This window comes from Ovis canadensis, chromosome 25 (genome assembly GCF_042477335.2).
Source record: "Ovis canadensis isolate MfBH-ARS-UI-01 breed Bighorn chromosome 25, ARS-UI_OviCan_v2, whole genome shotgun sequence".
Taxonomy (NCBI): Eukaryota; Metazoa; Chordata; class Mammalia; order Artiodactyla; family Bovidae; genus Ovis; species Ovis canadensis.
In genome coordinates this window covers 25,739,839-25,754,925 of record NC_091269.1, presented here as the reverse complement: position 1 = coordinate 25,754,925, position 15,087 = coordinate 25,739,839, and the positions used below count along the sequence as shown (strand labels likewise).

The 15,087-nt window shown below is 36.2% G+C and overlaps 1 protein-coding gene across 6 annotated transcripts in view; it reads left to right on the top strand.

The window, feature by feature from the left end:
* Positions 1-15,087, top strand: part of ARID4B (AT-rich interaction domain 4B) — a 140,085-nt gene that overhangs the window by 62,394 nt on the left and 62,604 nt on the right. For all 6 annotated transcript variants that reach the window (XM_069571575.1, XM_069571577.1, XM_069571573.1 and 3 more), the window contains exons 5-7: positions 2,127-2,217; positions 3,656-3,735; positions 8,797-8,888. In XM_069571575.1, the coding sequence (XP_069427676.1) occupies positions 2,127-2,217; positions 3,656-3,735; positions 8,797-8,888 (263 nt within the window). The remainder of the gene's footprint in view (positions 1-2,126; positions 2,218-3,655; positions 3,736-8,796; positions 8,889-15,087) is intronic.

Here is a 15,087-nt window from a genome sequence, read left to right as displayed (position 1 = left end):
TGTTATCACTGTAAAGCTCATATACATTTTCTTTTAACTGAGATGAAACTAATATTATTACTAGTTTCAGTATACGGCATAATGGTTCAATATTTGTAGATCACCAAGTTAACATTTGTCACCATACATGGTTGCAAAGGGGCTTCCCAGATGGTGCTAGCAGTAAAGAATCCATCTGCCAGTGCAGGAGATGGAAGAGTCTCGGGTTTGATCCCTGGGTGAAGATCCCCTGGAGGAGGGCATAGCAACCCAGTCCAGTATTCTTGCCTAGAGAATTCCATAGACAGAGGAGTCTGGAGGGCTACAGTGCATAGGGTCGCAAAGAGTTGGTCACTACTGTATGAAGCAACTTAGCACACACAGTTGTTAAAAAAATTTTTTTCTTGGGGTGAGGACTTTTAAGAATTAGCCTTTATTTTCGATCTTATTCTCTGTATCTTATAAAGTTGGCTTTTTGTTTGTTTTTTAGACTTCACGTATAAGTGATATCATATGGTAATTGTCTTTTTCTGTATGACTAATTTCACGTGGCATAATGCCCTCTGTCTGCCCATGTTGTTGCAGATGACAAGATTTCATTCTTCTTAATGGCTGATTTATGTGAGCATGTGTGTGTGCACACACATATCTTTAGCATCCATTGATGGATACTCAGCTTCTTTTCATATCTTTGCTATTGTAAATAATGGTTCAGTGAACTTGGGGGGGGTGCGTATATCCTTTCAAATTAGTGTTTTCATTTCCTTCAGATAAATATCCATGAGTGAAATTATTAGATTATGTGATAGTTGTCTGTTTATTTTTTTGAAGACCCTCTATTCTGCTTTCCATAGTGCTGTACCAGTTTACATCCCAACCAGTGGTGCACAAAGGCTTCCTTCTCCACATCCTGGTCAGCACTTTTATTTCTTGTCTTCTGATGATAATAAGCCATTCTCAGTAGGTGTCAGGAGATACCTAATTGTGGGTTTAATTTGCCTTTCTCTGTTGATTAGTGATACTGAGCATATTTCCATGTACCTGTTTGCTGTCTGTATGTCATCTTTGAAAAAATGTCTGTTCAGGCCTTCTGCTCATTTTTTAAATGGAACTTTTTGCTTTTCTGGATATTAATTTTGTGAGCTGTTTATATATTTTAGATTTTAACTCCTTGTCATTTGCATCATTTGCAAGTATTTTCTCCCATTCAGTAGATTCTATTTTTGTTTTGTCAATGATTTCCTTTACTATGCAAAAGCTTTTAAGTTTAATTAGGTCCCATTTATTAATTTTTGCTTCTGCTTCCTTTGCCTTAGAAGACAGATCCAAAAAAACATACTGCTATGTGTTATGTCCAGGAGTGCTCTGCGTATGTTTTCTTCTAGCAGGTTTATGGTTTCCAGTTTTACATGCAAGTCTTGAATCCATTTTGAGTTTATTTTTGTGTATGGAATGAGAACCTTTGCCGATTTTTCAATTGGATTGTTTGATTCTTCTTTATTTTGTTGCATTGTATGAATTCTTTATATATTTTGGTTTTTAACTCCTTACCAGATACGTGATTTGCAAATGTATTTTCTCTCATTTCGTAGGTAGCCTTTTCAAATTGTTGACAATTTCTTTTGCTGTGTAGAAGTGTTTTAGTATGATGTGTGTACACATGCACACACATACTTATAAAGACCATATACATTTATAAACCATATAAATTATCAGCATTTTCTTGATCAGGTGAAAATATTTTGAATGATTTTCATTATTGGTACACTGTAACTTAGGAGAACCTCCGAATTATTTGTTAATTTCTCCCCAGCATCTTTTAAAGAAGAGTTGTAATATGAGGCGAAGATACGCAGTTTCATAGATAGGGATCCCCAGACCCGTGAGAGTTCCCTCAGAGAGGTTGTAAGGACAAAACTATATATTTTCATAATAATATTTAGATATTACTTGCTTTTTTCATTATGTTGATATTTTCACTGATGATACAGAAACAATTGTGAGTAAAATTGCTGGCACTTTAAGACAAATCAGTAGTTACTTTATTCTTCACCATCACAAAATCAATTTGTCAAAAAAAAAGCCAGTTTTTAGTTTGTTCATTTCTCTTAAGTTTTTCTAACTTTTTTTTTTTTTTAATGCTTTAGGTTGGGGCTATTGTGGAAGTGAAGAATCTTGATGGTGCATATCAGGAAGCTGTAATCAATAAGTTAACAGATGCTAGTTGGTACACTGTAGGTAAGGGAATACATATTCTTCTTAAAATGTATTTTCAATGATAATACAAATCAGGCAGAGCTTTTTCTTGATTTACTTCCTCTCTTAGTTGCCACAGTTGTTACTACTGTTAATAGTTTTTATCTTTTCAGATCTTTAAAATCTTTATTTCATAAATATGTACATAATTTATAATTTGAACTTAGTGTATATATTATACAGTGGATTTCTAGCTTTTCACTTCAGAGTGTATTTTAGAATATTTTTTTTATCTTAACCATTTTTGAGTGTGCATTTCAGTAGCGTTCAGTAAATTCATGTTGTCATGCAACAGATAAATTTTTAAAACTAATATTCATGCTGATGATTGCCAGTTTTCTTGGTGTTATATAGTAAATTACTATATTATGGATTGGATGTCTTTGGTACATGGACATTATTGTAGCATTTCCCTAGTGTGTGCATTGAGAACTAGGCATAGATTGAAGGGAAAGTCCTTTTAAAACTTTAGTAAGTTATGAAAACCACTTTCCTAAAAGACTATTAATTTACACTCCCATAAACAGTAGTGTGTGAATGTACTTGTTTTCCCAACCCTTGTCAAATTTGATGTTACTAGTATTTTTAAATTTGTGCCCATCTGGACGCAAAACAATATCTCAATTTTGTTTTAATTTGCTTCTCCCATGATTAGTAGTGAGATTGGACATATTTTCATATATTTATTGAAAGGAACATTATTTCTGTTGTGTTTTCTCTTCTTTTGAATTGCCAACGTATAGTGTCTTCCCAGTCCCATCTTTTCCTCTTGGAAAGGTTATCATCTTATTTTTAGGATATGAGTTTATATATTTAAATATACAAAGGGATTGTTAACCCTTTTCCTCTTCAGTTGCAAGTATTCTTCTATTGCTTTACTCCTACCTCTGCTGCCAGTTTCCATATGACAGTTTTCCTGTGGTTGCCTTTTCCTTTGTAGTTTTAGTTTGAATCTTGTTTAAGAAGGCTTTCCTGTTTCATCTGTCCCCAGATGTTAGTAGTGCTGAGATTGGGATTAGAGTAATTTATAGGGGCAGTCTGAATATATAAATTTATACTCTTGTTTTTTGTTTCTTAAATTTGTTAGCATTTACCAGTAGAAAAACTTGCTGTTTCTCTACACTATTGAGAAGGGTTAATCAGCATTTAAAAGTTTTCTTTCTGAAATACTAACTTCTTTTCATTTGGTGTTTTCTGTGCCAGGGAAGATGTCTTCATTATATTATTTTTTTTCCCAAGGAATTGGATACTCTGCATTTGAAGTTGTTTGTTAGAAAACTTAAAATGTATACTTAATGTCACATCTAATCTTTTAAAGCAGTAGCTCTCTTTACACTGATAAAATTAAATGATAACTTATGTCATTTTGTTAATCTTTGAAAATCCCTTCAGTAGTTTCCTTTTCTACCACTTCTCGCAGTTTTTGATGATGGTGATGAGAAAACGTTGAGACGATCTTCACTGTGCCTGAAAGGAGAGAGGCATTTTGCCGAGAGTGAAGTAAGTAATCACTTAATGAACAAACATGTCGTATTTTGTATTGGGGGTGGCAAAGTTTTGCTTTCTTATTCAAGCAACTTACTTGTTAATCAGGAAAATTCATTAATATATAAAAGTATTAGCATGTAGTCTGAGAAAACTTTAAGGCCTTGTGTTTGAGTTACCAGGTTCTGTATACTCTTTTTTTTTTTAATGTATTTTAGCAATTAGCATTTGTCCATGAAGAAAATGCAGTGAAACTGTTCATTATCCTTAGGTGACTTATAGAGTCCTTTAATTTATAAATAATTACAGACTAGAGGTTCCTCACTTGTAACCTTTGAACCCCATCATCACTGCTAAAGGGACCTCCTAAGTACTCTGACGACTGCAAGCACCTGCTAACTGCTGCTGCCGCCGGCAGCTGACTTCTGTTACAGCCTCTGTCTGGAGAAGCCTTGCCTGGCTGCCCTTTCTGAAGTGGGCGCTTCCATGCCTCATAATCTCCTGGGTTAATTTAGTCTTCTTCATAGCACACATCTTTCTCACCACTGTGTTTATGTGGTTATTGACTGTCTGCCTTCCTTACTGCAGTGTGTCTCAGTGGCAGAGATTTCGTGTGTCTTCTTCACCACCTTGTTCCCAGTTCCTGCAGCAGTGCCTGGCACAGAGCAGGAGCTGAATAAATGTTACTTGGATGAATAACTGAAGTGCCCGTATCTGCCAGGGACTTTGCTTAGTGCTCTGCATATGTCCTCACATTTACAGCATTATGAAAGAGATACAGTGCTTGTTTTTAGCTTACAGTTGATGAAATTGATGGTCAGAACCATTTCTCAAACCAGGACTCCATAGTACCAAAATCATGCTCTAAAATTGAAAGATGTTTTTTAATAAGCCTGCAGGCTTCACACAGTTTTGAAAATCAATAACTTGCAATTCAAATTTTTTTTACTGGGTACATTGTTACAAATTGTGTTATATTCTGTAACACTATAAATATTAGTTAATATACAGTGTGACCAAACCAAGATTTCTTTTTTCTAATAACTGTTTAGAATGATGTTATTGTGGGGAATTTTAATATTTCTGTTAAATTATTAGACTTTATTTTTTATTGTTGTTATTTTTCCTTTTCCTTAAATGATTGACTTCCCATTTCAATTCTGAATTTGGGACAGATTCTCTGTAGTAATTCTGGCCTACTGTTTCAGTCTCATGCTTCATTATTTCGCTGTACTTCTCCTTTGTAAGATTTTCAGATTATGGTTCATACTTCCTTTTCTTTGTTTCTTCTGAGCCCCGTTCCTCTCAAGACCGTGAGAAATGCTTCCTCCTTCATGATGTCTTTCAGGAGCTCTCTAACCAAATTTGATCTCAGTATCCTTTGATCCTTTTCCACTTCTCTTACTTTGTTTTTATGGTCTTTTCTTGTTACTTTTATCATTTTCTCTTTAAAATTGTAAGCTGTTTTGCTGTAATAGCCAAATTCTTGTCATTTTGATGAGCTCTCCTTTTCCTAGTAGTGTTTTCTGCACAGAAGCCTTCACTAACCATTTGGTGAATTAATTGTTAAGGTTTAAAGATCGGAAACACATATAACTTCGGAACAAGTACAGTAAATTTGGCTTCTTGTAAATTTGGCTTCTTTCACTGATGACATTAACAGAATTCTGAGTTTATGGAGTTCTTAGAAATAATTTCATTTTCCTTAGAATATGTGATAATTATAGTGATTTAATGAGTATGAGAACTTGAACACTTGATTTTTCACCTAAGCGAAGGTATGTATATGTCTTATTTATTTATTCCAGTGAAGTATCTTAAGGAACTAATTTTGTCTTTGCCAGGAGAATTTTAAATTGGGATAGTTTATAATATAGTTGTGGTATGAAGGCCGAAGCAGTGGTATCTAGTAGCTCAGTGTATCCACCTTAATTTCAGGAGGGATCAATTTTACTCTGTGTATCTCTACATGTTAAATTTCATGTTTTGCTAGAGGATATTAGAATATTGGTATATTATTCCTTACCCATTGCCATATGCTGGTGCTATACTAGGTACATGGATAAGTTAGATAGACATGGGATTTATCCTTGGCATCTGTTAGAGTGGTAATTTGAATAATATTTCAAAGTAGTTTTATCAGCTGGCATTCTCTTTGTGCAGTTACTCATGCAGTTGAAAACTCTGAGGAAAGTTTAGATGAAATCCTAGCTCCATATTTCCTGCAGCCCATTTTAGATAACAGGGCTCCTAGGCCTGTGGAATTTTCCTCAGCCTTTAATATAGCCAGGAGTCTCTGGTTTTGCTCTACAAGTATTTGTTGTAGTTGTTTAGTTGCTAAGACATGTCTGAAGGCAGGAGAAGGGGACGACAGAGGATGAGATGGTTGGATGGCATCACTGACTCAATGGACATGAGCTTGGGCAAGCTTGGGGAGTTGGTGATGGACAGGGAAGCCTGGTGTGCTGCAGTCCATGGGGTCACAAAGAGTCGGACACGACTGAATGACTGAACTGAAGTCGTGTCTGACTCTCTTGCTACCCCATGGACTGTAGCCTGCCAGGTTCCTCTGCCTGTTGAATTTTCCAGGCAAGAATACTGGAGTGGGTAGCCATTTCCTTCTCCAATTCCTGACCTGGGATCGAACCCACGTCTCCTGCACAGGCAGGCAGATTCTTTACTACTGAGCTACCAGACAAGCCCTCTTAACTCTGACCATCCTTTGCTCTTTTCTGTGAAGTGAAATAAAAGTGCTCCTGCTTTCCAGGATTGAGGCCAGGGACACAGGCCTGCTTTTAGCAATAAGATAATTACTTCTTATTGTTCTAATTCTTTTTTAAATACTAGGGAGAGATTGTGGTTTATCTGGGAATTCCTATATGTGATTCCTAGATAACTTTTCAGAAATTCTGGATATTTTCTTTCTTAAACCAAGTAAAATAACTAGCCAATACTTAAAATAGAAATAAAATAGAAAGCTGCTAGTTAAAGTTGCTCAGTGATTTCCAACTCTTTGCAACCCCATGGCCTATACAGTTTGTAGAATTCTTCAGGCCAGAATACTAGAGTGGGTAGCCTTTCCCTTCTCCAGGGGAACTTTCTCTACTTTTAAGAGAGTGGCCTTAATCTTAGGGGAGGGGCATTTAATTCTTTTGTTAGCTTAGAAGAAACTGAGCCAAAATAGTTTATTTTTCCTATTTACCAAATAGAGTGCTTTGAAATATTCACACTTGGGAAGTACAATTAGGAGTTAATGACAGGTTACTTCTGAAAAGATTTGTCTGGCATATTATTGTATTTGGGCAAGCTTTTGCCTTCAAATATTTTTTTAAATGCCCAACTTAACAAGCTACATTTGAAAGATTTATATTTTTAGCCATATAAAAGTTATGATTTTTGTCTGTCTTTTCAAGAAATCAGTTTTTATTTAATGCTTTGTGGCTAATGCCTTTTTCCTATGCTGTATTCTTCATTGTTGGACACGTGTGTGTGTGTGTGTGTGTGTGTATCCCTGGAGAAGGAAATGGCAACCCACTCCAGTATTATTGCTTGGAGAAATCCATGGACAGAGGAACCTAGCAGGCTATAGTCCACAGGGTCACAAAGAGTTGGACACAACTGAGCAACTATCACGTGTGTGTGTGTGTACCTTAAACATATTTACATATTCTAACAAATTATGTAAAATAAATTAATATGCCTCCTTCTTTCATGTTTTAGTACACTGTTTCAACAAAATTATCTCAGTTTTAAGAATAAAAGTTAAAATTTTTCTTTTAAATATTGGCATTAGTTTATATTTAAATATCTGATCTTTAAAGTAATGGACACCCTTTCATATAACATTCTTGTTTGTAACTTTGAGACGTTTTTATCATAACTAGTTCCTTGCCCCCACTTCTGCTGTGACAGTTTTCCTGGGATCTTTTGTTCCCCTTGTGTTCATAAAAGTATCTGAAATAGCAGTGATTCTGTTGGGAGGGATAAAAGGAACAGTAACTGGAAAATCTTTAAGATGCTAAAAAAGTTTGATTATTATCAAAATGATACTCAGAATTAAGTCAGTTGGGATAGCATCTTCAGATTGATACTTTAACTTTTTAGATATAGAAACCTTTTAAGGAATTAATGACACAAAACAATCCAAGAAGTCTCTGATATGGAGAAACAGAATTTCAAAATCCCTTTTTTCACTGTGCTTTTAACCAACAACCAGTTCCTTCCCTGGAAATCAGTTTTTTTTTTTTTTGAGCAAGGTAAGAGACATGAATTGCCAGTTGATAACAAGAAGGGAGTGTTCACTTATTGATTATTGTCTTCATAGCAAGTATTGGAGTTGCTGTATTAAAAAGAAAGGGAAAATAAAAGTACTAACTTTAGAAAAACTAATTTTTACATTTTCTTTAAAAGTAGGATTTGTTGCAGGAATTCCCTGGAGGTCCAGTGATGAGGACTTGGTGCTTTCACTGCCAGGGCCTGCGTTTGATCCCTTATTTGGGAAATAAGATCCTACGAAGTGCAGGGGGATTGGGGTGTAGGGCGGAGGGTTGTTACAGAAAATGTTCGTAGAGTCATAATATCGCCTATCTGAAGCCCTTTTTTCAGGCAGTTGATGGTTATCCTGATAATTTAGTTTCCATTACTTATTAAGAATTCTATTTTGTAGGTTATAATTCCCTGTATGCAAAGAAAATTTTGAGATACAGTTGGCCTCAATCTAGGGATTAGGTACTTACACATAGATTTCTCATCTCTCAAATCTGTGTTTCCACTGAGCTGTATTTGTTTTGTTTTATATTTTAATCACTCTTAAAAGTCTGTCAACCCTCAAGTAGATAATGAAATTATCTAGAGAGAACACTAAATTTCTTTTCACTTTTTTCCAGTTTATGAGCTCATTCATCTTCTAATCTTTGAAGTAAAAGTTTTGAATCTTTAGGAAAGTTGTATTTTTGTCTTCCTTGGGAAGTTTTAAATCTAAAAATCTAAAGATATTTTTAAATTGATTTGATTTAAACAGGAAAAAAAGAACTTGCAACTTAATAACTTTTGATGGGTTTATGTTCCTACCCACAGACATTAGACCAGCTCCCACTCACCAACCCTGAACATTTTGGCACTCCCGTCATAGGAAAGAAAACAAATAGAGGAAGAAGATCTAATCATATGTAAGTCCATTTTCATAACTGTTAGTTGAACCTGAATTCATTTCTCCTTCTAGTGTTGTTTTATAGTTGTTAATTTTAAATTGTAATTTTAAATTTAAGTGCTAACTGAATCTAAAAGTAACTTCAGACTCTCCTTGGCATGGGTGCTTGAGGTTCTCCATGCTCAGCCAGCCTTAGCTATATTATTTATCTGCCTCCCAGTTCTCCTTACGTGTATCTTATGCCAGTGTCAAAATGGATTTAGTCAATATTTCCTGAGTATCCTGAGTAATACACCCTCTCTTTTCCTGATACTGTGTTTTTTATTCATGCTGTTTTTTTTCCTGTCCTAAATGCCACCCTTCCATGCCACTGGCTCACTCATTCTTCAGTTCTCAGCCAGAAATGCCCAACCTTTCTGTGAACCATTTTGTGCCTCCCCTCTCTTTCCTTGGGCTTCCCTGGTGGCTCAGCTGGTAAGAATCCGCCTACAATGTGGGAGGCCTGGGCTTGATCCGTGGGTTGACAGACATGTTTTCTTCTCCGCTGAATCCTCTAAATTCTTTGAATTTATCTAATGTCATAGACAATATTTCACCTGTTATTATCATTGTCATGTTTGCTCTTGCTTCCTAATAATTTAAATCCTCCTGACAACCGAACTATCTTACTTGTTCTTATGTCTTCTTACTGTTGTGACACATACTATACATATTTAACAAATGACTTTTGATGAAATATGCTTAGGCTCTTAAAGGCTTTAAATTAAAAGGGATCACAGGATCAAGGAGTCATGAAACTTCAGGTCATCAGAGATAAACAATCTTCTAACAGTTCCAGAAAGAAAAAACAGTTTACTGCTAAGGACTGAGAAGCAGAATGGCAGGCATCAGACTCCCCAGTGGTAACACCAGGTGCTGGTGATCCGTAGACAGGAGAGTGGAGACGGGAAACTTGCTCTTAAAGGGAGGACTTGTCATCACATATGATGGAACATTAGGGGGAAATTAGAGGTAACAGTGGTAACAGATGGGAAAAAATAGCAAAGGCATTTAGTTACTCCTCTCAAAAAATTATATTAGAAAGAAACACTGCGTTAGTAGGATGGAGGGTAGAGAAGTTACTTAAATGTAAAAGTGAAGTCCTTATAACAATGGGAAATCGATAGAATAGCATCTTAAATATATAAATATAGTGGTATTATGACTATAAATTATATTACTATTATTATATACTATCGGTATATTACTTACCGATGAGGTTTTAACCGTCAGAGCTGAAAGAGTTAAAAGCAGTTGTCTCTGCAGAAGAAAATGGGAAAGGATGCGGCAGGAAAAAGTAGTTTTTAATTTATTCTATTGGAGGTTAAATTGTTTAAAAACAGTTTTGAATATTTTACTTGGATAAAATTTTTAAAATATTAATGTGCCTGAGCTAAGTATTATCAGAGTAGGTATGAAAAATATTTAGTTGAATTATTGAAACTTTTAAATGGAAGTGAATGCTTTCATTCAAAATATAGAGTCAGGTATTAAATCTAATAGTGACTAAGCTTTGGCAATAAAAATTAGGTAAACATGCTCTCTCATATAGCTTAGTTTCAGCCTGATAGCAAACTCATAAAGGTAGGTATTATTTTTATCCCTATTAAAAATTGGGGAAATTGGCCTCTGAGACAGTAACTAATCCAAGAAACACAGGAAGGAAAGGACCAGGACTTGAACTCTCCCATGTGGCATAGTCCTTTTCCCATTCAGACTCTTTCTTGTTTAGAGTATCACAGTTAATTTTCCAAATAAATTTTAACAGGAAATGAATAAGGACTTATTTGAGGGAGGAAATGAAAAGACAAATCCTTGCATTGAAAAAATATTTAATATTGATTATTTTGCTGCTAATGATTTGGGCCATGCATTTCTTTTTCTTCCTTCTTTGAATCTTTTAGAAAATGTTGCTCAATTAATAGGTGACAGTTTCTCTCACATGTGATGTAGCTTGCTGGTGACTTGATTATTTTTAGGATACTGAGGTTGTGATTATTATTTACTCTTCTTTGTGTAACATTTAAAATTTGAGTATTCTAGCCAGAAAGAAAAACAAGTGAAAAATGTACAATGACATTATCAGTTTAGAAGAGTCCTATTGTGATTAATAAATGTTATTGTGATCTGATACTGTTTTCAGGTTTTCAGAGGGCTATTATTTGCCATAACATATTCACTGAAGCACTTACAAGTTAAATATTTTGATATCCAGTTGAAAATTAATAATTTCAACTGTGAATTAAAATTTTATCTATCATTGATCATTATAGTCTTCCCATAGCTTTATAGTCAACTCTTAATTAACTGTGATTGATAATGTTGAAATAGTGAGGTATGGGTGTATATTTAATGTGAAATTACTTTTATTAGCAAAGATTTTCCACTTTTCTGTCTCTTAAGAGTGGAAGTGTGGCTGGGTTGAGAGTGTGAACAGTGGAAACTTTCCTGTTGGTCCAGTGGTTAAGACTCCATACTTCCATTGGAGGGGGCAAGGGTTCAATGCCTGGTCAGGGAACTGAGATCCAGCGTGTCTCGAGGTGTGGCCAAAAAACAACAGAGATCTTAAGTGTGAACAGTGAAGCACAATAGCATGGGTTTGAATCCTGCTTCTGCCACTTCCTTGCTGTGTGACTTTGGGCAGCATGCTCAGTCTTTTCGTACCTTAATTTTCTCATCTGTAAAATTGCGGTAATAGTATTCCCTGTCTCTTAAGAGTTTAGTTTGAAAGAAAGTGAAGTCACTCAGTGATGTGCGACTCTGCGACCCCGTGGACTGTAGCCTGCCAGGCTCCTCCGTCCATGGGATTTTCCAGGCAAGAATACTGGAGTGGGTTGCCATTTCCTTTCCAAGGGGATCTTCTCAACTCGGGGATCTAACCCAGATCTTTAGCACTGCAGGTAGACTGTCTGAGCCACCAGGGAAGCCCGCAGAGTTGTTTCAAAGGTGAAATGAATTCATATCCTTAAAAGGTTTATATAAATTACTATTACTAATAATAATCACTTAGTAATCAGTAAGACTTCCCTGTATCTCAGATGGTAAAGAATCCGCCTGCAACACAGGAGACCCAGGTTTGATCCCTGGGTCGGGAAGATCCCCTGGAGAAGGAAATGGCAACCCATTCCACTATTCTTGCCTGGAGAATCCCATGAGAGGAGCCTGGCCAGCTACAGTCCATGGAGTCGTAAAGAGTTGGACACAACTAAGTGACTCTTGAGAAATCTGTATGCAGGCCAGGAAGCAACAGTTAGAACTGGACATGGAACAACAGACTGGTTCCAAATAGGAAAAGGAGTACGTGAAGGCTGTATATTGTCACCCTGCTTATTTAACTTCTATGCAGAGTACATCATGAGAAACGCTGGACTGGAAGAAACACAGGCTGGAATCAAGATTGCTGGGAGAAATATCAATAACCTGAGATATGCAGATGATACCACCCTTATGGTAGAAAGTGAAGAAGAACTAAAAAGTCTCTTGGTGAAAGAAGAGAGTGAAAAAGTTGACTTAAAGCTCAACATTCAGAAAACCAAGATCATGGCATCCAGTCCCATCACTTCATGGGAAATAGATGGGGAAACAGTGGAAACAGTGTCAGACTTTATTTTTGTGGGGCTCCAAAATCACTGCAGATGGTGATTGCAGCCATGAAATTAAAAGACGCTTACTCCTTGGAAGGAAAGTTATGACCAACCTAGATAGCATATTCAAAAGCAGAGACATCACTTTGCCAACTAAGGTCCGTCTAGTCAAGGCTATGGTTTTTCCTGTGGTCAGGTATGGATGTGAGCGTTGGACTGTGAAGAAGGCTGAGCGCCAAAGAATTGATGCTTTTGAACTGTGGTGTTGGAGAAGACTCTTGAGGGTCCCTTGGACTGCAAGGAGATCCAACCAGTCCATTCTGAAGGAGATCAGCCCTGGGATTTCTTTGGAAGGAATGATGCTAAAGCTGAAACTCCAGTACTTTGGCCACCTCATGAGAAGAGTTGACTCATTGGAAAAGACTCTGATGCTGGGAGGGATTGTCTTCAGGAGAAGGGGACGACCGAGGATGAGATGGCTGGATGGCATCACGGACTCGATGGATGTGAGCCTGAGTGAACTCCGGGAGTTGGTGACGGACAGGGAGGCCTGACATGCTGCGGTTCATGGGGTCGTGGAGAGTCGGACACAACTGAGCGACTGAACTGAACTGAAGTGACTAACAGATGCACACATATATGTACTAGATATCATCATCATGTATTGAATGAAAAAACTCTCATGAAATATCAGTATGTAACACGATTTCATTTACAAATAAAAGTTGTTTAAGTATGTAAAAATTCTGCTTACTAATGTTTATGTCTGACAGAAAGGACTGTTTGGGGCTCTATTTTGTGAATTTAACATCATTCCTTTGTTTTATATTATGTACATACTCTAGGGAAAACTGTTTTTGAATCAAGAATGCTTTTAATTTTGAAACAAATTTCATCTAATATTTAAGCAATATTTTACCTTTCTACAGATGTCATCCAGAAGTGTAAAAATATTTTAAAATAAGGTAATTTATGGACTATCACATAGATTGATCCACAAAAATGACCAGAAAGGAATTCTGAGGGCCCAGATCCAGTTGGGAAACTTCAGATTCCACAAGCTGCGCAGCACACACACACACACACACCTAACACACACACACACACCCAGCACACATACAGATACCCAGCGCACATACACACACACCCAGCATACACACACCCAGCACACACTCAGCATACACACACACTCAGCACACACACACACTCAGCACGCGCACACACACATACACACACCCAGCAGACCAAAAATTTTAGTATATTATTTAAATTATCTGTTATGTTTCTTGGCTGAGGTCTCCCTTTTTTGTATATGAGAAGAAAGCATGCAGTTGTCACTGAGCAAATTGATTTTCATTTTCTAAAGACTCTAGCAAGCACTGAATTAGTGATTTTCCTGTTGAGAATCTGTGTGCACAATGAAAGATTTTGCTGTAAATATGTGAAGTGTGAAGGCACAACAAAGGTCGAGAATTACTACTGTAGGAAGTGAAGTGCCGCCTGTCTACAGTCTTTCGTCACTTGCTGCTTCCTCCATCTCACTACTGTGGTCATTCTTAGTGCCTCCTTGGTGCTCTAAGCACTGGCATGTAAGCGCCATTGGCAACCACCACAGCTTAAAATGCCCGTCTCCTTAAATTACACTTCCTTGAAGTTCTTTCTTCCCTTTCTTCAGAGTGATTTTCTTCAACAAAATCTGGGACCTGCGTCTTAAGGTCATTTATCTGACCTTCATTTCCTGTTTCATTACTCAACTTGAAAAGGTCTTCATTATGGTTCTCTGATTGCCATTTAAAATTAGTACAAAGATAAATAAGGTTATCCTTCCCAGGATTCCCGGGACTCCATTGTTGCAGTGATATATCACTACGTTTGTTTTTCTTTTAAGAACTGTTAATCCACAGACCAGTTAACTGGCCTCTAGTTATTCCAAAATTGATTATTTTTGACAGCTTCCTTTAATTATTTTATTTATAGTCTGCTTTTAATCCTAATGTATTCATATATGTTTGGAAGATTATCATCCTGTAGCTTAATTTTTTAAAAGCAAGTCATTGATCCTTTTGATAATGTATAACTTGAGTGAATTTTTCCCTTATAATTTATATTGTATGCAGAAGTTTTCTTTGATTCTACCTAAATTAAAGAATAGAATGCTGAAATTATAGAAATTTTTGTGTTCCTCCAAAAGTTTTTTCCAGTAACGTGGCCAAAGTATATATGCAACACTCTTTGTAGGAAAGCACTCTAGGCTGTTATCCTTCAGAAAAAGGATAAAGCATAATAAGGCTTGTAATGATACTTGTTAGGTATTATTTGTGGGTAGTTTCTACCCAGTAACATTGCTAAGATTTACCCAATAAACTAGTGATTTGTACCGGATATTTACAGGTCTGCAGATTGATCTTGAATAATATTTTTATTGAGATATAATTCACATATAAAATTCACCCTTTTAAGTATTGTTCTTTTTTTTTTTAGTATATTCACAAAATTTTACAACCAGCACCACTACCTAAGTCCAAAAGTTCTTTTTATTATTAACTGCTTTATTTTGATACGAGAATTTGATTGTAGTTTCCTTCTTGGTAAAAA